This window comes from Trachypithecus francoisi, unplaced genomic scaffold, assembly GCF_009764315.1.
Source record: "Trachypithecus francoisi isolate TF-2019V2 unplaced genomic scaffold, Tfra_2.0 Lachesis_group0, whole genome shotgun sequence".
Taxonomy (NCBI): domain Eukaryota; kingdom Metazoa; phylum Chordata; class Mammalia; order Primates; family Cercopithecidae; genus Trachypithecus; species Trachypithecus francoisi.
The window spans coordinates 151507658-151528501 of record NW_022681453.1 but is presented as its reverse complement, the minus strand read 5'-3'; the positions used below and the strand labels follow the sequence as shown (position 1 = coordinate 151528501).

General features: G+C 35.0%; 1 protein-coding gene across 3 annotated transcripts in view; it reads right to left on the bottom strand.

Moving 5' to 3' along the window:
* Nucleotides 1-20844, bottom strand: part of ATR (ATR serine/threonine kinase) — a 121659-nt gene that overhangs the window by 63988 nt on the left and 36827 nt on the right. For all 3 annotated transcript variants that reach the window (XR_004437311.1, XM_033212418.1, XM_033212419.1), the window contains exons 17-24: nt 20509-20601; nt 18743-18873; nt 16066-16209; nt 13065-13158; nt 12054-12179; nt 6142-6348; nt 4864-4977; nt 1794-1909 (exon numbers count right to left, since the gene is read on the bottom strand). Coding sequence is in view for 2 of the 3 variants with exons in the window: in XM_033212418.1 (XP_033068309.1) it covers nt 1794-1909; nt 4864-4977; nt 6142-6348; nt 12054-12179; nt 13065-13158; nt 16066-16209; nt 18743-18873; nt 20509-20601 (1025 nt within the window). In the remaining variant the exon portion in view is untranslated. The remainder of the gene's footprint in view (nt 1-1793; nt 1910-4863; nt 4978-6141; nt 6349-12053; nt 12180-13064; nt 13159-16065; nt 16210-18742; nt 18874-20508; nt 20602-20844) is intronic.

The window sequence follows — 20844 nt, the reverse complement described above, 5'->3', positions numbered from 1 at the left end:
CTTGCTAAGTACTTTTTAATATTATCTCCTTTATTCCTAACAATAACCATCAAAGTGGGTAAAATTATCCATGTTTTCAAAATTAAAAAATTAAAACCTGGAAATGTTAAATAACTTGCCCAAGACTTCAGAGCTAGCAAATGCAAAGCCAACATTCAAACCTAAGCCTATAACTTATTCAAACCTAAGCTTGTAACTTATGACTCTAAAGGCCATAAACCTTCCAGTAGATTACAGAAATGTTTTGACCTCTACAGGTGCTATACAAAATACAGACTAAGAAAATGGGGGAAGTATGGAGTCCTCAAAAACGAAAATCCAAATTTTAACTTTAGTCTTTTACTTTACTTTTTAAATAATGCTAATAGCGGCCAGGTGCAGTGGCTCATGCCTGTAATCCCAGCACTTTGGGAAGCCCAGGTAGGCAGGTAACTTGAGGCCAAGAGACCAGCCTGGCCAACATGATGAAACTCCATCTCTACTAAAAATACAAAAAGTAGCCAGGCATGGTGGCGCATGCCTGTAATCCCAGCTACTTGGGAGGGTGAGGCAGGAGAATCGCTTGAACCCAGGAGGCAGAGGCTGCAGTGAGCTGATACCGCATCACTGCACTCCAGCCTGGGCAACAGAGTGAGACTATGTCTCAAAAATAATAATAACAGTAATAATTCTTCTTTAATAAGGCTAATAATAATAATGCTAAATAGTCACTTCTTTAATAATGCTAGTCATACAACATAAAATGATGTTTAAAAGATTTCTAAGTATAAAAAATTATCTAGGAAATAAATATACATACCTCGGGGCTTTTATAAAGAATTTTAGGATAAGTCTAGGCACTGTCTAAGGTTCAAATAAGTTATTTGTCCAAAGTCAAGTATCTAATGTGCATGGGTACCTAGGGTACCAAAAAGTATAGTTTCTAAATAGAAATAATTTATACTTGTATGGATTTTTAAAAAATATAAAATGCTTCATGATTTTGCATGTAATCTTGCATATTTCATCAGTCCTAACAAAGTCATTTAAATTTTTTAAGAGATTAAATACACTTTTTTAAAAGTAGAGGGTGAAAATATATTCATGAGGAGAAACTGGGAGTAATGAAAATCTTTAATTGGGCTTATTAAAGGCTTTCTGACTAGCTTTAAACTTTAAATTTCTGTATTAATTATACCTATCAAAGAATTCAACTCACATTCAGCTTAAAGTACATTCTTTCAATTTACTACCGACCGTTGAATTTTTTAAAATCAATCCTTTTAACTTTAATACATTTATCTGAATATTTAAAGTTGTAGAATTTAACCCAATGAGCAGACTGCACTTCTCATCTAGACAAATTATAAGCATAAATCATAGTGAAAAATACATATAAGGAGATATTAAAACACTTTTAATGTTAAAAAACTACATCAAAAATCGAATTTTTTTTTTTTTTTTTCCGAGACAAAGTCTCACTCTGTCGCCCAGGCTGGAATGCAATGGCACGATCTTGGCTCACTGCAACCTCTGCCTCCTGGGTTCAAGCGAGTCTCCTGCCCCAGCCTCCCAAGTAGCTGGGATTACAGGTGTGCGCCACTACGCCCGGCTAATTTTTGTATTTTTGGTAGAGATGGGGTTTCACCATGTTGGTCAGGCTGATTTTGAACTCCTGACCTTGTGATCTGCCCGCCTCTGCCTCCCAAAGTGCTGGGATTACAGGCGTGAGCCACTGCGCCTGGCCAAAAATTCATACATTAATTTTTATATAAAAACAATTTTATGAAAATACATTAAATAAGCCTGCATACCTGGTATTTAGATGAGGTTCTAGTATTTCCCGAACATGCTCAGGAAATCTCCTCCACAATTGGTGACCTGGGCCATTGGTCTCCATCTCTCTACAGTCATAAATAGAAAGCAACTCCTACAAATACATATTTTACATTTGTCAGTCCACAGTGAAGCAGATAATGCTTTATCTTCATCAATGTTCTACATATTTTAGTTATTAAAATACAGCCATAACTCATTTTATTGCACTTCGCTTGATTTGTGCTTCACAGATGCTGTTTTTTTTTTTTTGGTCTGAGTTTTGTTTTTTTTTTTAAGAAATAGAAGGTTTGTGGCCACTATGCATGGACTAAATCTATCAATACCAATTTTCCAACAACATATGCTCACTTCATGTCTCTGTGTCACATGTTGGTAATTCTCAAAATATTTCAAACTTTTTCATTATTACTATATCTGTTATAGTGATATGTGATCAGTGATCTTTGATGTTACTGTTATAATTGCTTTGGGGCTCCACAAACTGTGCCCATATAAGACAGTGATCCTAATTGATAAATGTCTTGTGTGTTCTGACCAGTCCACTGACCAGCCGTTCTGTCCCTCTCCCTCTCCCTGGGACTTCATATTCCCAAAGACATAACAATATTGAAATTAGGCCAATTAATAATCTTACAGTGGCCTCTAAGTATTCATATGAAAGGAGGAATCACACATCTCTCTCTTTAAATCAAAAGCTAGAAACGACTAAGCTTACTAAAGGAGGCATGTCAAAAACCTAGACAAGCCAAAAGCTAGGTGTCTCGCACCAAACAGCCAAGTATAAATGCAAAGAAAAAGTTCTTGAAGGAAATTAAAAGTGTTACTCCAATGAATACATCAAATATAAGAAAGAGAAACAGTCTTATTGCTGACATAAAGTTTTAGTGGTCTGGATAAAAGATGAAACTAGTCACAACATTCCCTTAAGCCAAAGTCTAATCCAAAGAAAAACCCTAGTTCTCTCCAATTCTATGAAATCTGAGAGAGGAGAATAAGCTACAGAAAAAAAGTTTGAAGTGATACGACTCAAGGGGCACTTCTTAAAAAACAAAAAAAACAAAAAGTTTAAGGCAAACAGAGGTTGGTTCATGAGATTTAAGGAAAAGAAGCTGTCTCTATAACATAAAAGTGCAAGATGAAGAAGCAACTATTGATAGAGAAGCTGCAGCAAGTTATCCAGAAGATCTAGCTAAAATCATTCTATTCTGTTGGAAGAAGATGCTATCCAGGACTTTCACAGCTAGAGAGAAGTCAATGCCTGGCTTCAAAGCTTCAAAGGATAGGTTAATAACTCTCTGGTTAGGGGCTAATGCAACTGGTGACTTTAAATTGAAGTCAATGCTCATTGATGATTCCATACATCCTAGGGCTGTTAGGAATTAGCCTAAATCTAAATATATGCATCTACTATATACTCAAAAATTGAAAATTAGAACAATAAAAGTAAAAAAAATTAAAAAATTAAAAACTATGTGAAATCTACTTTGCCTGTGCTCTATAAATGCAGTGACAAAGCCTGAATGACAACACATCTGTTTACAGCATGGTTTACTGAATATTTTAAGCTCACTGTTGAGACCTACTGGTCATAATAAAAGATTCCTTTCCAAATATTACTGCTCACTGACAAGGTACCTGTCACCTGGGAGCTCTGATGGAGCTGTGCAAGGATATTAATGTTGTTTTCGTGCCTGCTAACACAACATCCATTTTGCAGCCCATAGATCAAGGAGTAATTTTGACTTTCAAGTTTTATTACTTAAAGAAATATATTTTATAAGGCTATAGAGGCCACACACAGTAATTCCTCTGATGGATCTGGGCACAGTAAATTGAAATCCTCCTGGAAAGAATTCACTATTCTAGACATCATTAAAAACATTCATGATTCATGAGAAGTCAAAATATCTATCAACAATAACAGGAGTTTGAAAGAAGTTGATTCCAACCCCTCCTGGATAACTTTGAGAGGCTCAAAACTTCACTGGAGGAACTAAGTATAGAGGTGATAAAAACGGCGAGAAAACTAGAGTTAGAAGTGGAGCCTGAAGATAGGACTGAATTACTGCCTTCTCATGATAAAATTTGACTGGATGAGGAGTTTTTTTATAAGCAAAGAAAGTGGTTTCTGGAGAGGGAATCTACTGTGGTTCCACTCAAAATGCTGTGAACACTGTTCAAGTGACAACAAAGGATTTAGAACATTACAAAAACTTAGTTGACTAAGCAGTGGCAAGGTTTGAGAGGACTCATTCAAATTTTGAAAGAAGTTCTACTATGGGGAAAATGGTATCAAACAGCATCACAGGCTACAGAGAAACCTTTCATGAAAGGCAACTGATGTGGCAAACTTCATTGTCTGATTTTTTTTAAGAAATTGCCACAGCCATCCCAACCTTCAGCAACTACCACCGTAATTAATTAGCACCATCAACACTGAGGCAAAATCTTCCACCAGCAAAACCATTATGACTTGCTGAAGGCTCAGATGATGGTTAGCATTATTAAGCAACAAAGTATTTTTTAAATAAAGGCATGTACACTGGTTTTTAGACATGATGCTATTGCATACCTGATAGACTATAGTATAGTGTAAACATAACGTTAATATGCACTGGGAAACCGAAGAATTCATGTAACTCGCTTTATAGAGATACTTGCTTTATTGTGGTGGTCTGGAACTGAACCCATACTGTCTCTGAGTTATGCTTATACATAGAAAAATAAACAGAATTTTATAGTTTTAGAGCTGTGAACGTCCTTAGGACATTTATTTCAATGCCTAGAATGATTTAAGTAACTCACTTAGGTCACAAAGCTGAGGCAGTAGTATATATTTGTATATACATACAAACATTTTGAAAGTAACTATACCTATAATAATTGCTTAAGAGGTATGCTTCTGTACTCTAAAATGTTTATCATGAACTTGTATAACTTTGATAAAAGTGAGAATTAAAACAAATAGGAGTTTCACAAGTATAGAATTTACAACATATTTGAATTAAACAATTTAAAGCCAGTAATGACTATATCCACTCTTACCTGAATGGCATAGGCAGCTGAATCTTGAGCTCGGCTATTATCAGCATACGCAAGGTAAGCTCTTGTTAGCTCCATCAATAATCCATAGGCAAAGCTTGAATCTTCTACTCCAGTCTCAATTAGAAAAAAAAAAGAAAATTCCAGGATAACTGCTATAAATTTTCTTAGGTGTATTGCTTCTTCCATGGTGAATTTAACTTAACTGCCTAAGTGAATTTAACTTAGACAAAGGAAAAGACAGTGAGGTTCAAACTAAGTTTGGTATTAAGACTACAATATAATCTGTAGCTACAAAGCCAAAATGTAAAGGTTTTTAGGCTATTTCTAAGGTGTACAAAAAATTATTCAACTTTTGCATATCTCTGACAATTTGCAGTGTTGGTTTTTTAACCCTTAAAAAGCAAAATGTAGGCCAGGCACAGTGGCTCACACCTGTAATCCCAGCACTTTGGGAGCCCAAGGAGGACGGATCATGAGGTCAGGAGTTCAAGATCAGACTGGCCAATATGGTGAAACCCCATCTCTACTAAAAATACAAAAATTAGCCAGGCGTGGTGGTGCGCACCTGTAATCCCAGCTACTCGAGAGGCTGAGGCAGGACAATCACTTGAATCCAGGAGGCAGAGTTTGAAATAAGCTGAGATCGTGCCACTGCACTCCAGCCTGGCTGACAGAGCAAGACTTTGTCACACACACACACACACACACACACACACAAAAAGCAAAACGTATACATGGCATCTCCTACATTGCATTCTGTAGAGCCAAAGAGTCATTTGAGAAACTCTAAGAAATAATTTTAATATACTCATATATTATAACTCTTGGAGCTATATTCTTAGAGATTCACAATGCACACAGATACATAAAAAGTCACTTTAAAAAAAAAAGTCACATTTAATTTTGTTCTATATGGATTTCCCAAACTCATATGACTATAAAACATTATTATTGTAATATCCTGGAAACTAGTTTTCCATGGAAACACTAGCAATAATGATTAAAAAGTAATATTTAAATAATTGATTAGGCTTTTTAAGTACTGTCATTATTATATTTGGAAGCTTTATTTACAAGAATATAACACCCTGGATGGGGTTCAAACTTCATTGCTTTTGGCTAAAGGTTTCTGCAACAGTATTAAGAAACAAACTCAGAGGTTAACTAATTGTCTGGTTCTAGGTGATAAGGATAACCTGAATAGTTCTTTGTAAATGGAATATATAAACCTCAATAGGACAGAGAACTCTTTTGTCATTCCAAATTTCCACTACTTACCACAAACGTAAAATCTTTTCCTTGAGTTTCAGTTGTTGAGAAATCTAATCGACCTGGATCTATCGCCCCCAGTTCCCCTAAACATTCCCCACAGAGCAACCGAGCTTGAGAGTTTGCATCTTGGCAACCTTTCAAAAGCACTGTCACCAACTGTGAGATAATAGGTTCTACTGTTTCACTGTCTGTTGCATACTTTATCAGTTTTTCCTAAAATAAAAGTAGAAAGAAAATTTATTTGTAATTTCTACAAACTAGTATGTTTTCCTGAGCTAGGAAGCTTAAAAATATTAAGGAATATCTAACATAAATATTGACAAAATTAAATTTCTGTATCTGCAATCTTTCCAACTAGTTTTTGATGAGTTCGCATCTAATATAGCTCACAATATGTCCTATACAATTAGAATCATTAAATGTCTGACAGTCTTTAATCATTAATCCATTAAACAAGCAGTTACTGTGCATTCTATCAGTATACAAAAAAATCAGTAAAACAAGTCTTAACAAGTTCACAGTCTAAAAGAAAAACAAACAAATAACTAAAATATCATATGATATGTACAATAACAAATATATAGCAAAGAAGCAATGAATAAGAAAAAAAACAGTAACTTTTAAAAGCAGTGGACAGATATTTCAGTAGGTAAGTGAAGGAGGAACAACTATTAGTTAAAACAAGAAGTTTGAAAAGTGTATAAAAACTAGTAAAGAAGGAAAAAACGATATAAAAAAAGGGTTCTGTGAGGATGGAGAAAAAGAGGTAGGAAGAAAGAGGTAGCCTAATGATATTAATATGTTAATTCAAATAGTCTTTTTTCAGCTATCTCTTCAGGATGCTGTAATGAATAAAATGTTAAGTAAGAAGAAACTATTCTGAAGACAGTGAAGATTTAGATATTGTACTTGTGTGATCACTTTAAAATTACTTCATTTATATTATATTCTTTCTAGCAAAAGTAAAGTGCATAGGAGCATCTCAAACTCCATGTTAGAACTGTAATGAGTAATACAAATTAGAGTAATACATTTCAAAAGAAAAACAAAAAGACATTTAATCTTATCCAGAATCTTCAATAGATGATTTCTTAAATAACATTACAGATTAATTCAGCTGTAAAGACTGCCCACCCCACCCCCACACCCGCCACACACACACACCCTGGTAATCAGTTAAAAGTAAAACTCAGATAAGAAGTGTCACTTTTTATATACACTAAATGTCCATATGTACTTGGGTCTATTTCTAGACCTCCTATTCTTTCCCACTGGTCTGGTTATTCATATACTAGTTACCTCTTTGTTATAACTGTAGTGGCTACAAAGTATATTAATGTTTGGTTGGGCTACTATATTCTCATAACCTTTTTTTTTACAGGGGGAGTTTACTAGCTATTTTTACATGTTTTATTTTTCCATATGAACATTATTATAAACCTCCTACAGTTAAAAAAAAAAAAACAACTTTGGCAACATTTTCATTGGGGTTGCATTATATTAATTAACCTAAGGAGAATTGAAATCGTTATAACGTCAACCTATCCAATAAGGGATTGATAAAGCTTAGATATCTTCCATTTCAACTACTTTTTCTTTTTACTCCTTTATCTTTTTTATTCCTTTTTAAACCTTTTTCTAATTTTTGTTGTTTTTTATACCTTTATTCAATGCCCCTTGCTAAATGTTTAGTCAAATACATTCTACCCTGTAGTTCTTGTAATTTAATCTTCATTTCAATTTCTTTCCTAAGTTCAATCACCCTTGTTTCATCTTGGTTTTTATTTCTCTTGTTTTTTAATTTTTTCATTCAACTTTTTTTATATCTGAAAATGATTGCTTAAAATATTCAATTCAAGTCAGTGCTAAGTTCAATTTTCCTCCATGTTGTGGTTGGTTTTGAGGAGGAACTGTCATCAACTCACAGACTTTATTTTCATTTTCTATTTTTGTCCTACAGGAACCTTGCATATATATATATTTTTTCTACACATATTGTGCAATTTCTAAACTGGAAACCCCTCCATAACAGCTATATGCAGTAACAGTAAGCATTCTGCAGTGGCTTCAGGATTTCTCTTTCATGAATATCCATGTCAGCATAGTGAAGTGCAGTTTTCTTCATGAATAGCTTTTTTTTCTTCTTTTTCTGGTAGCAGGGGGAGGATTTGGTTCATCTCTGATTTTGTACATTTCTTTTACTACTGCAGGACCCTTAAAATTCTCCCTCTTACTTTCTTCTTTCTGTTTATGACTAAGTCTCTGAACAGTGCCTTTCCCCTCCTCTTCTTTTACTACTCCCCAGAAACTGATTTTCAGAGACTACAAACCTTGGGCATACTTTCAAGTATCTTCCCGGTAGCCAGCAGTCTGATATACCACATCCTGGACTTATTTTCAGTAATGTTGCACTTAAGAGTATGACTATCTCTTCCTGTTGGTGATTTTCTTTTTGCTCCATCAATTCTTAGTTCCTATTCTTCATTTTCTTCTTCTTTTATATAGTCTTATCAGAATGTACCTGCTCTCAGCACCACACAAGGTTAAGATATGAGCTCCACAGATATCTCTGCTAGTTACAAGTAATTTGAAGTTCATAATATTCTGTCTCACAGTTCTCTTGAGGGTGTAAATTATGTGTTCAATTTTCCTTCATGTTTCCTCCAGGTTTCAATTGCTGTCCTTGACACTCTTTATGATGTTTCAGGGGCTATACAGAAATTCAGATTTAGGCATCTACCATTATCCTAGACAACCTGAAAGTCTCTAGCAGCTTTATTTTCAATAGGCTCCTCTCTTATGTGTAATCGTTAGTAAATGTCATTTTATTAGAATTCTGCATTGCCATAAGTTTATTTTAGCTTCTTACAAAGTTATCTTTTTGGGATTTTATCAAATGGATTCCTTAAACTTGACTAGTATAAGTCTTCAGAAATGAATTATATGGTTTCTTAATTTGATCTTTAGCCTGACTTTTCTATATAGAGATCATTTTCTGCCATCCGCTGAGCTTAGAAATCTTCTATTCCTTCAAAAATATATACTCCTACTTAAAAATAAGTAGAAGATTTCATCTCTTCAATGTCAATGACTGTCTGGGACTACCCATCAGTACAGGGCTTTTGAAGGGTCATTCCATAAAAATGGTTAAGTATCTAATGCTACATCAGCCATCATCTTACTAACTTTCATACCACCACCTCTTGCAGTTTGCTTTGTGGCTACATTATATCCAATCATTTGTTTAGCCACTCCTACCACAACTTTAAGTGTATTTTTAAATAAAAACCTCCTTTCAATCCACTCCTTTTTTTTTTTTTTTTGAGACGGAGTCTTGCTCTGCCGCCCAGGCTGGAGTGCAGTGGCCGGCTCTCAGCTCACTGCAAACTCCGCCTCCCGGGTTCACGCCATTCTCCTGTCTCAGCCTCCTGAGTAGCTGGGACTACAGGCGCCCGCCTCGTCACCCGGCTAGTTTTTTGTATTTTTTAGTAGAGCCGGGGTTTCACCGTATTAGCCAGGATGGTCTCGATCTCCTGACCTCGTGATCCGCCCGTCTGGGCCTCCCAAAGTGCTGGGATTACAGGCTTGAGCCACCGCGCCCGGCCTCAATCCACTCTTAAAGTATCTTTTCCTCACCCTGTGGCTACAATTTTAAATTCTAAAACAGGATCTTTTGCATCTGTTGTCTCATGGACTCTAAGAGTACTGACTACAAAGACTCTGGCCTCTAATCCTCTTATCTTATGCCAGTTTCATGCTCTGGTGGTATTTCTATAGGTTCAACCAACTTGTAGAGTTGCACTGTCCAACACAATAGCTACTATCCACATGTGGCTATTTAAATTTAGATTAGGCCAGGTAGAGTGGCTCACACCTGTAATACCAGTACTTTGGGAGGCCCTGGCAAGAGGATTGTGTGAGGTCAGGAGTTCAAGACCAGCCTGGGCAACATAGCAAGACCCCATCTCTTAAAAAAAAAATTAGGTGAGCATGGTGGCACACACCTGTAATCTTAGCTACTCAGGAGGCTGAAGTGGAAGAATTGCTTGAGCACAGGAGTTTGAGGCTGCAGGGAGCTATCATCACACCCCTGTACTGGAGAGACCGTGCCTCTAAATATAAATAAATAAATAAATTTAAATTAGCAAAATTAAACAGAATTAAAAATTCTGTTCCTCAGAACATAATGTTTGAGCATATATTTCAAGTGCTCGAGAGAGCCGCATGTGGCTAGTGGCTACTGCTGAAGAGTACAGATATAGAATATTTTCATCCTCACAGAAAGGTCCTTTGGACAGTACTATTCGAAATCTTAATTCAATTGTCTTCAACTTCAAATTTAATCTTCTTGCCACAGTTGGGAAAGAACCCATTTCCTTCTCTCTTTATTCCCAGGTGTTTTGGGCCAGTATCACTGGAGTATGGTTAGGAAGACCTGTGCTTCTGGATCTTTATTCTTTTTTTACCTCCCCATGGATCCTCCAATCTTCTTTGCCTTTAGTTTTTTCTTACCAGCCTGCCACAAATTTATCCAGGTATAGATGTTAAACTACATTAAATCCTGACTTTTAAAAAATCCCATAATAATATATGGCTATTATATCTTAATCAGACTACTCAAGACTCCTGCAAGTACACTTCTCTTCTTACTCTGTCTAGATAATCTATTAGCATCCAGGCTTTACATTGAAGGAATCCTATAAGGGAGTTGCCAGATATGATTTATCTCTTGTGATCCAGGAGGCGAAGTGGGGCAGCTGCAGCTTTCCTTAAGACTGTAAGAAATCTCCTTGAATTCTCAGATTTAGTTATTTGTATCTAGGAAGTGACGATCGAGGTGAAGTTTCCTTACATTAGACCATGACTGTGCCATCTGCTTGGAAATAACCTAAACTAGAAAACTTCTATGCAAAGAGGAGAAAACCTTTGTGATTCATAAATCTCTGTATTAAATTAAAAGGCTAAACATCCTTTGAGTTACCTGAAAATCAGGTAAAGGTATGGGGCTAGGAGCAAGCAAAGGGTAGTTTCATTGTAGTTTAGAGCAGGAATAGAGGCTGTAACATTGATAATGAACCTCTATAGTCAGGAAGGCATAATACTTAACCTAGAGGAGATTCAAGGCTCCTCCCCTCTGTTGGGATCATCTCCACACTGGCTGCTACCCACACTGGTTATACAAACTCACTGCCCCAGAAACACGTGCTCATTACCATCACGTATATCTTTTGTCCTAAGTAAGTGTTTACTTCTATTAATGGAAGGAAATACAACCCTTCCATTATAGAATGGTAATTGCAAAATTCATGAGGGTCTTAGGTTCTCACATCTTACTATATGGGTTCTAGATAGGCAAAAATGAGTAATTCAGTTAAATTTTTTCCAATTTATTCATATACAGTGATCTGGTATTTTAAACACCAGTTCTCACTATCATCAAGTTTAGGGATAATCTACATTATGTTGCCAAAGAAAACAATAAAGTTTACTTGTCCCTTGAAAAAGTAAACTTAAAGATTTAGCTTCATTAAAACTAACATTAATTCAGTCAAAATGTACAATAGTAAAGCTGCTGACATTTCATATGACATATATCCATAGGAAATATGTGAGAAGACTTACATAAACTGCTGCTGTATTATATAATTATATACACCTTTACTTAGGAAGATGCAGTAACCTAAAATATAACCATCAAATCATGATCCTTCAAAAACAACAAAAAACTGCAAAACCCTGGGATTCAACCTCAAAGGGCATCTCATGGATTCCTAATTCTCAGTCAGATCTGATAATTCAGGTAAAATAAAAATTTCTTCTTTCACTAAATCACAAACAAAAATGTCATTCTGTCATCTTTTCTTTAAGCCTCCAATCTTTCTTTGTTATACATTTTTAATTATATCATCTTAGTATACCTGATTTTTATACAAGGTTTCCTTTAAGCTTGTAAGAGCATGAATACGAACATCGACATTTTCATGTTGAATGGCCTTCATAGAGAGCTGAAGAGTTGTTTGAAGATCCGTGCTCTCAGAGGTCTCCTACACACAAAGCACAGAGAGACAGACCTTATTAATCGACTATTTTAACAACCATTTCCAAAGGCCTAAATTCCCTATATAGTTACCAAACCAATTTTTTAAAGTAATAAAGTTTCCATTCCTTCCTTTGTATAGCATAAGTCATTTTTAGTAATTCTAAGGGAAAGGGAGTTCATTGTAAAATTTTTAGACGTGGAGAAAAATTTTATCCCAACTAAGTAAGAATTTACTTATCTAAAATAAGTACTTCTTGACAGGAAGTATAAGTTTCTCTTAATTTACAGAGGGTTACATAATAGCTTTGAACCAGGTCTATGGATTATATAAGTAATTCACTTCCTTTCACTACCCAAGGTGATACCCAAGGTCAGATATTCCACTTTCTACCCAGAAGTGCTATGAAATCACCACTAACATCTTCGTAATTTTAGAGAGCTCACTAAGATTTAAAATGCTGGAATTTTACATTACTCCCCTTCTAAATCTCAGGAATCATTCACATCTGACATTTCTATGTCATGGTTTGTAGCACAACAAAACTAGAATCGTCCCACAGCTTTCCTTTCTTCTCTTAGGGCATGCCGCTGTGGTAGCTCTTCTTTTTGGGACAATAAGGACACTTTGGTCTGGGCAGTAAAGGCATAAGAACTGTATTTTTTGCTCTCTGTTCTATCTAACGCTGTTACATCTTTAATCTAAATGCTAAAACTTCCTTCCAAAAGTCATGGATTCATGGTAGCATTATCTACTCACCAGGAATTAGCCATTAGAATAGGACTATATTATCCCTAGATATGATCCTAAAGGATCTTTATTCAATGTATTGGAATTTGGGAACAATTCTGTATTAATGATCTCCTAAACCACAAATTAAAAATTAAATACCTTTCTGTATTCCTGGAGAATGGCTTTTATCTTTTTTAATTCTGCATGATCAGGTAAAAAATATATTTCATGAAGAAAATCTTGCACAGCATCCCTAATAGTCGGAATAAAAAGAATTATTTGCCAAGAATATGAATACTAAAAAAATGTAAAGCAAAAGATCAAACTAAGGCCAATTTAATTCATAATTAAAAGTGCTAGTTGATTACTGAGCTGCAAAGTATTTTCTAACTATGTCTAAGACGCTCAGCTAAATTATTAGTGGAAAATGACCAAAACTATGAAAATCACTCTATAATAGTGCTAAAATCAACCATGCTTCTCAGCATACAAACCCATATATACAGTCCCTTCCTCTTCAAGCTGGGCTGAGTGTGCAACTTGCTTTAGCAAATAGACGGTGGCAGAAGATATGTTGTGCCAGTTTGGGACCTAGGTATTAAAAATGCCTGCAAGTTTCACCATAAAAAAGGATGAGTTCATGTCCTTTGTAGGGACATGGATGAAGCTGGAAACCATCTTCCTGAGCAAACTATCGCAAGGACAGAAAACCAAACACCGCACAAGTGTTCTCACTCATAGGTGGGAACTGAACAATGAGAACACGTGGACACAGGGTGAGGAACATCACACACCGGGGCCTGTTGTGGGGTGGGGGGGAGGGGGAGGGATCGCATTAGGAGACATACCTAATGTAAATGACGAGTTAATGGGTGCAGCACACCAACATGGCACATGTATACATATGTAACAAACCTGCATGTTGTGCACATGTACCCTAGAACTTAAAGTATAAAAAAAAAAAAAATGCCCGCAAGTTTCCATTTGTGTGTTCTGGAGAGCCCTGAGTCACTATGTAAGAAGTGTGGCCACCAACATGGACAGACCACGGTACAGAGAGACAGACTCTGAGACTACACAGAATGAGAGAGAGGCCCAGCCCAGTCCACCTGCCAGCTGAATGTGGCCACACCAGGGACCACTTGTAAGACCAGTAGAACTGACCAGCTTAGCACAGTCCAGATTGCAAAATTATGAGCAAATAAAAATGCTCATTGTTTTAAGACACTAGGTTTGGGAGTGATTTGGAATGTAGCAATAGACAGCCAAAGACTACCCCAATACACAAATTATCATGAAGAATTATAAAAATATATATATAAGTAATCCTTATCAGGGCTATAATTTTTAATTTCCTTCTAATATAATAAATGCTCTAATCTTTCTGGGTCCAAATATAAGTGTTTCTAAATTCTAGTCTTTGTTAACTCATGTAATAAATATATATTAAATAACTACTATGTGCTATTACATGCTAAGCACTCTGCTAGTCACTGGGGATGGAACAATAAACAAAGCCAAAGTAGTGCCTTCATTCAGCAACCTTAAGGTCTTCTATCTTGCAGTGTCATGATCATAACTCAGGGCAGCCTCAAACTTCTGGGCTCAAGAAATCTTCCTGCCTCAGCCTGCAGTAGCTAGGATTACATGCTTTTTTTTTTTTTTTTTTTTTTTGACAGAGTCTGGCTCCATCGCCCAGGCTGGAGTACAGTAGTGCAATCTCTGTCACTGCAAGCTCCACCTCCCGAATTCACACCATTCTCCTACCTCAGCCTCCAAAGTAGGTGGGACTACAGGCACCCGCCACCACACGTGGCTAACTTCTTGTATTTTTAGTAGAGACAGGGTTTCACCATGTTAGCCAGGATGGTCTTGATCTCCTGACCTCGTGATCCGCCTGCCCCAGCCTCCCAAAGGGTTTTTTTTTTTTTTTTTTAATGTTTCTGTATTTTTTGTAGACGTGGGGTTCTCACTATGTTGCCCAGGCTCCTGGCCTCAAGCAATCCTCCTGCCTTGTCCTCCCAAAGTGTTGGTATTGTTGGCATGAGCCACCATGCCTGGTCGGGATTTTTCTTATGATTATGAAAAAGGTAGAGAAATGATACTTCTGTAATAAACAGCAAAGATACGACTATGTACAAAACAAATTTTAAAGGTACTTGAAAAGTAGTCCCAAAATCTAAATTAGTGATTTTGTTGTTTTATCATGCACAAAATATCAAAAACAAAAGTATCTTAATTAAATAAAAACACATTAACTTTTCCTTCTTCTATGACTTCTCCCTAATTAGTTACTGCAACTGACTAAAGGGACCAGCAATAGCCTATGGGTGAGTAGGTAAATAAGGAGTACTTCAACCCCAACTTTTCACAAGCAAAGGAATGATTATATATAACGTTAAGTAAAATCACAGAAAAAAAATTAAATATATAGAAAGACATCCCAGTCTAAAAAGCAGCCTGAATCAAACATACAAATGGGAAAGAATGATGTATGTTCTGTCAATAATAGTCCACATTGGCTATAGCCTAATGCCTGTTTTGAAAAATTATGGGGGAAGATAGTAAGAAATAGTCTGTGGCCAGATTTTTAGAAAGCCTTCAATATCAGGCTAAGCAACTTGGAATTTGTCAATTAGGAAATGGAGAATCTCAGAATGCCTTTGTATACTGGAATGACACCAATAAAGAGATATTTTTAAAACACAGTTCTAGTAACAATATCAAGAAAAGTGATAAAAGCTTAAAAGAACAGAGGCTAGTTCAAAGCGTAATGCAATGAAGTAATAAAGGTTTCAAGAAAGGTAAGCTGCAGAAAGCAGATATTTCTCCTAACCTTTCTCATGCTATTCAACTATCTGCCTTTTGACTGTGAAAACAAAGGTAAATTAGGTTTCACATTTACAGAATTAATGAAAAATAATTTTTAACTGCTGACCTATTGATTAGTGAGTTTTAGAAATAATTATAATAGAAGCAATGCCACAACTGAAATAGCATCATGTCAATATGTAATTACATGCCAGTTACTTTTGTTACTGATGAACCCTGAAATTCAAAAAAGTGAAAGTTCCACATTACCATCAGTAATTTTAATACCTTGAGACATAAAAATACAGTTTAAAAAGTTATTATTTTACTTTAATTTCAGTTACAATACCTGTTTTCAATTATGAGGTAGTGAAAGATAGCTGCAGTTTCTTTAGGCTGGATGTGTATAAGAGGTAACAAAGCTACTATTACATGACTGAGAAGGGAGCCCAGACAAGCATGATCCAGGCAACGAACAAAGCAGTCCCAAGCTCTATGTGAAAAAACAAATAGAAATGAAATCCAATTAGTTTTATTATTTGTAAAGCTCTATCAATTAGTTATTAGTTGAAGACACATGATATATAAAAACAATAGATTAAAAGGCAGCTTTAAAGCAAAGATCAGTGCTATATATTCAAATAAAGTGATGTCCAAATTATATGAAGTCAAAAAAGCAAGGGGAAAAACAGTGTTTGGGGCAGAATTAATAAAAAAAAAAAGTGTGTGTGTGCATTTGCTTATTCTTTTACAAAGAGTAGATACACAAAAATTAATAAAAAATAGGTATCTGTAGAGGTCAAAACTGGAATCTAGATTTCTGACTATAATTTGTTACACAGATTTGAATTTGGGACTATGCAAATGTTTTATATAATTTTTAAATTAAATAAAATATAGGGGAAAAGCAACTCTTAAAAATTTTAAACAAACTGCAACAAGTGAACCTAACTAAATATTAAGTTGGTAGCACATGCACACAGAAAATAATTACTTCACATGATTTTAAAACATATTCTGACTATGTATCTCTAACAGGATATATTTTATTGACAAAAAGAGCCTCCAAGAAGCTTAAACTGCACTCAGCAGTCTTACTGTTGGTAGTAATATTGAAATTGTCACTTTAAAGACATATATATGTATACAGAAAGAAAAATTACGTAAATGTATAATATAAGTCATTAGGAACAAAGACAGAATAACTGGAAAGAAATATAATGTAAAACCAAAGAGTTAAGTCAAAACTATGTGATCTTTATTGTATTGGAAATATACATATATATATACATATAAACTCAAAATCTTTTTCTCTTTATAAAAATTTTCTAGTAGCTATATTCACTTAAGACTTAGAAGCAATGACGGTAGGCCCAATGAGTGCCTATACTGGGAATTAATCTGGGCTCAAAGCAACCAGAGCCAGGGTTCCTTGAAGAAATCGCTAATTTTGAGTCAGGGGCAGGAAATGTTCAAGATAAGCCCGAGTCATCTTGTCATGCCCGAAAGCAGAAAATCTATAAGAGATTAATGGAGGTTATATCAAAACTCATAGATGCCAACTTGAAAGGATTTCTACTTGCTTAAGATGGGACAATTTCAGCAATAAAAAAGGCTAGTGATTTTAATGGATAAAATTAATCAAACTTATAAAAATCTATGTAATCAAAATATTATAAAAGAAGAAAAACTTCACTGGAGGTTGCTACAGCACAAACCTATATTCCTAAATTGATTAACTAAAAGGAAATATTCAAGTAATTATGAACTGCTTTTCCTACATGAACTATGGTTGTTTTGTTTTTAAAGACAAGGTCCTGCTATGTTGCCCAAGCTAGACTCAAACTCAAGTGATCCTTCTGCCTCACCTTCCTAAGCAGCTGGGACTACAGATATGTACAATCATGCCCGGCTAGGCAAATTTTATGAGGAATTTTAAGAATAATCCCACCTAGTAAATACAGAAGGAATAATAAAATTAGAAAATCACTATTTTATCAACTGTCATGAAATAATGGACTTAGGCAATGATCATTAATTAACGCTAAAATCATCAGATGAAAGATTAATGAGGAATTTTATAATAAAGGGATTCAGGTTGATAAAACCTACTGTCTAATCTTACCATTACTAAAAGTGGACAACTAGATATTATTATGTGGCTCATACTGTGCCACAAGAGAAGCACAAAGCCTCACCTATGAGGCATGTTATAATAATAAATTGAACCTAAATCTAATCCAGCATCCATATCTAGGTACCCATTTATAGAAAAAACAGGGATGAAAGAAAAGATAGAGGGAAAAGTTAAATTAGCTATTCTCCAATCCCACATCCTAAAATCTTAACAGCCTAAAATAAGTAAAATGTGTGGGTAGGGAATTTAAGGGATGAGGTTGTTTACAAGAGGCACTTAAGGAGCCAGGCAACCAAATACATGTATGTTAACTTCATTTATGTCTAACTCAAGAAACAATGATACATACAAACATCTCTGGGAAATGGCATCTACAACATGATATATACAATATCTTTGGGAAAAATACCTTTGAGACAACTGGAGGAAATGTGAATAAGGACTGAGTTTTAGATTAGATATTTCTATTAATCCTGCTAAGTATAATAATTCATGAAGGTTATTTTTTAGATGCCCTCATCCATTAGATACATCTAAAGTATTTACAAGTACAATGATATGATTCTGGGATCTTCTGTAATATACCCCAACTAACAATTAAAAAGGTAGAAGTGGATTAGAAAAAACCAGCAATGTTGATAACTGCCAAGGCTGGGAAATAGGTATGAAGGTTCACTGATAATTCTTCTATTTCCCAGTATGTTAAAAGACTTTCATGGTAAAATATTTTAAAAGAAGTAAATACGTTCTGTTTTCAATACAAATAGTCTTTCTCCCTTATTTATTTATTACTTGAACCCAATTTCCTTCAAAGAGATAAGAATTCAAGTTAGTGCTACTGGAAAATGCAAAATAATAATAATAATAATAAACTCAGGCAGTCATTTACCTGCAACACAATTCAGGAAAATCATCCTTGAATCGAAGGCCAGTTCTCAGTGTGGTCATCATCTTCACCCTCACAGAACTGACATGTTTGGGTCCCATTAACTTCATCAAAGACATCAAACTGTTCAAGGCCTATAGAGTTAAGTAGCGCTTCAGAGCAAAGCTTACAAACATGCTGCCAGAAGCAGATGAGCCCTAAGGACAAGTGCTTCCCACCCAATATCAGGGGTCATCTATTCTCAGATAACACAAAAGATCGAATCAATGTTGGCCAGTTTGTTTCGTCCAATTGCTTATGTCTTATGTGGGAATTATAAATGTGAAAAATACAAGTTGAGTTCTTTTTTGTTTTGTTTTTTCCCTTGAAAGTGATTTGTTATTTTGGCCCAATATTCATCTAGAACGGTAAAATTTCTAATGTATTAAAGGTATAATGCATATTGTTTAATTTCTTTCATATCTATCCCAAACTGCCATATGCATACATAAAACAAGCTCAATTAAAATCATTTGAATTTGAGACCATATAAAAATTTTTGAAGTAAATGGAATACTTCATAGTGATCAATAGTTAAGGAAATTTTTGTCCTAATGATATTAAATTCAAGATGTCCTGAATTTAGTAAAATAAATAATTAATGATATACTCAGAAAATGAAACACATGAAAAACACAGAACCAGACCTGTTATCAGCAGCTCCAGTTTATAATGAAGGGGTAAAGAAACTCTCTGGTTGACTTTATATGCCAAAACATGGAAGCTCTTTATGGTTTACAAGACAAACTCTAGTTTTCTTAGATTCAAGGTGATTCTCTCACTTAGGATAGCAATTGGAGAAACAATAAGAAAGAAGCCATGTAGATGAAATAGTAGCTGGTTGGGGGATTACATTTACTAGTTGACACCAAAAGAAGAGGCATTGGTTGCTAAAATTTGCAGAGTTAAATATGGTATCATATGTCTTTCTTGACTCCTTAAGATTATGTAAAAAAGGGGGGGAGTAGTATACACTGAAATAAAAGCTTCCATTCATAGGTGTTTTTTGTTTGTTTGTTTTTATTGTTAACTGCAGAGGTGGAAAGCAACAGAAAGAGAAATTTTATCAATATCTAAAATTTTACTCCAATCTATAGGACAAAAATTTCCAATGGTGGCCAACTATTGCAGCAGTCATAATGAAACTTCATTGTGGCACAAGTATTTAAACATAAAGTTGCTTTACATTATAATAACCTAAGATTTCTGGGGTTCAAAAACACCATGGGCCATGACCCACACCAGACCAATCTAAACCAAGGAGACTCAATGATGCAACTTTTGTTTGTACTTTCAGTGATTGCTAGTCTCTTCAATGCTGGACTAGATGTTGTGATGACGTGAGCTTGAAGCCATTGAGGTCATTACCTGGCTCTTAAGTACAGAGCCAACCCAGGTGAATCTGAGCCAAAAGACTGACTCTGAGAACTTTTTTGAGTCCAAAATCAAGTTATGCCCAAAGCTACATTATCCTTACACTTTTAGTAACACAGCCACAAATTCCTTTTAGTCACTTTAGGTTAGTGTTCTATCCCTCCTAAACTAAAGAAATGAAACGAATATAATTCCAATTTTTAGACTCCCAAAAAGCTTATATAAGTTCTTCAGCAATAGAGAATGTCATGTTTGGTTATTTCTCATCTTTGAATGTTTGTAGCTAGATGCAGAATTTATCTATATTCTATATGAATTTTATCTTAGCACTTTGGAACTCAACTATCACCACTTACCATTTTCTTATCTTCAATGCCAACACTAGAGCTCAGTAACTGCATGTTAAAAAAAGCCAAAATGCCCAACAATTTGGGCTGTAAATAATCAGCCTAAGAAATAAAAATAGATAATATGTAAGCTTTATACAGATTGAATTTCTTAAGTTGACATTTTAATTATTTAATTAATGTCATTTATATTTTACCTAACTAGACTAGCATATTGGAAATAAAGACTTGGTGAATTAAGTTTCTCCAAAAACATATATCTTCACACATAGTATTTAAAGAAACTAATGAAATGATTTATAGTCACCATGAAAAAATACGATTAAATGTACAGTACAAAGAGAA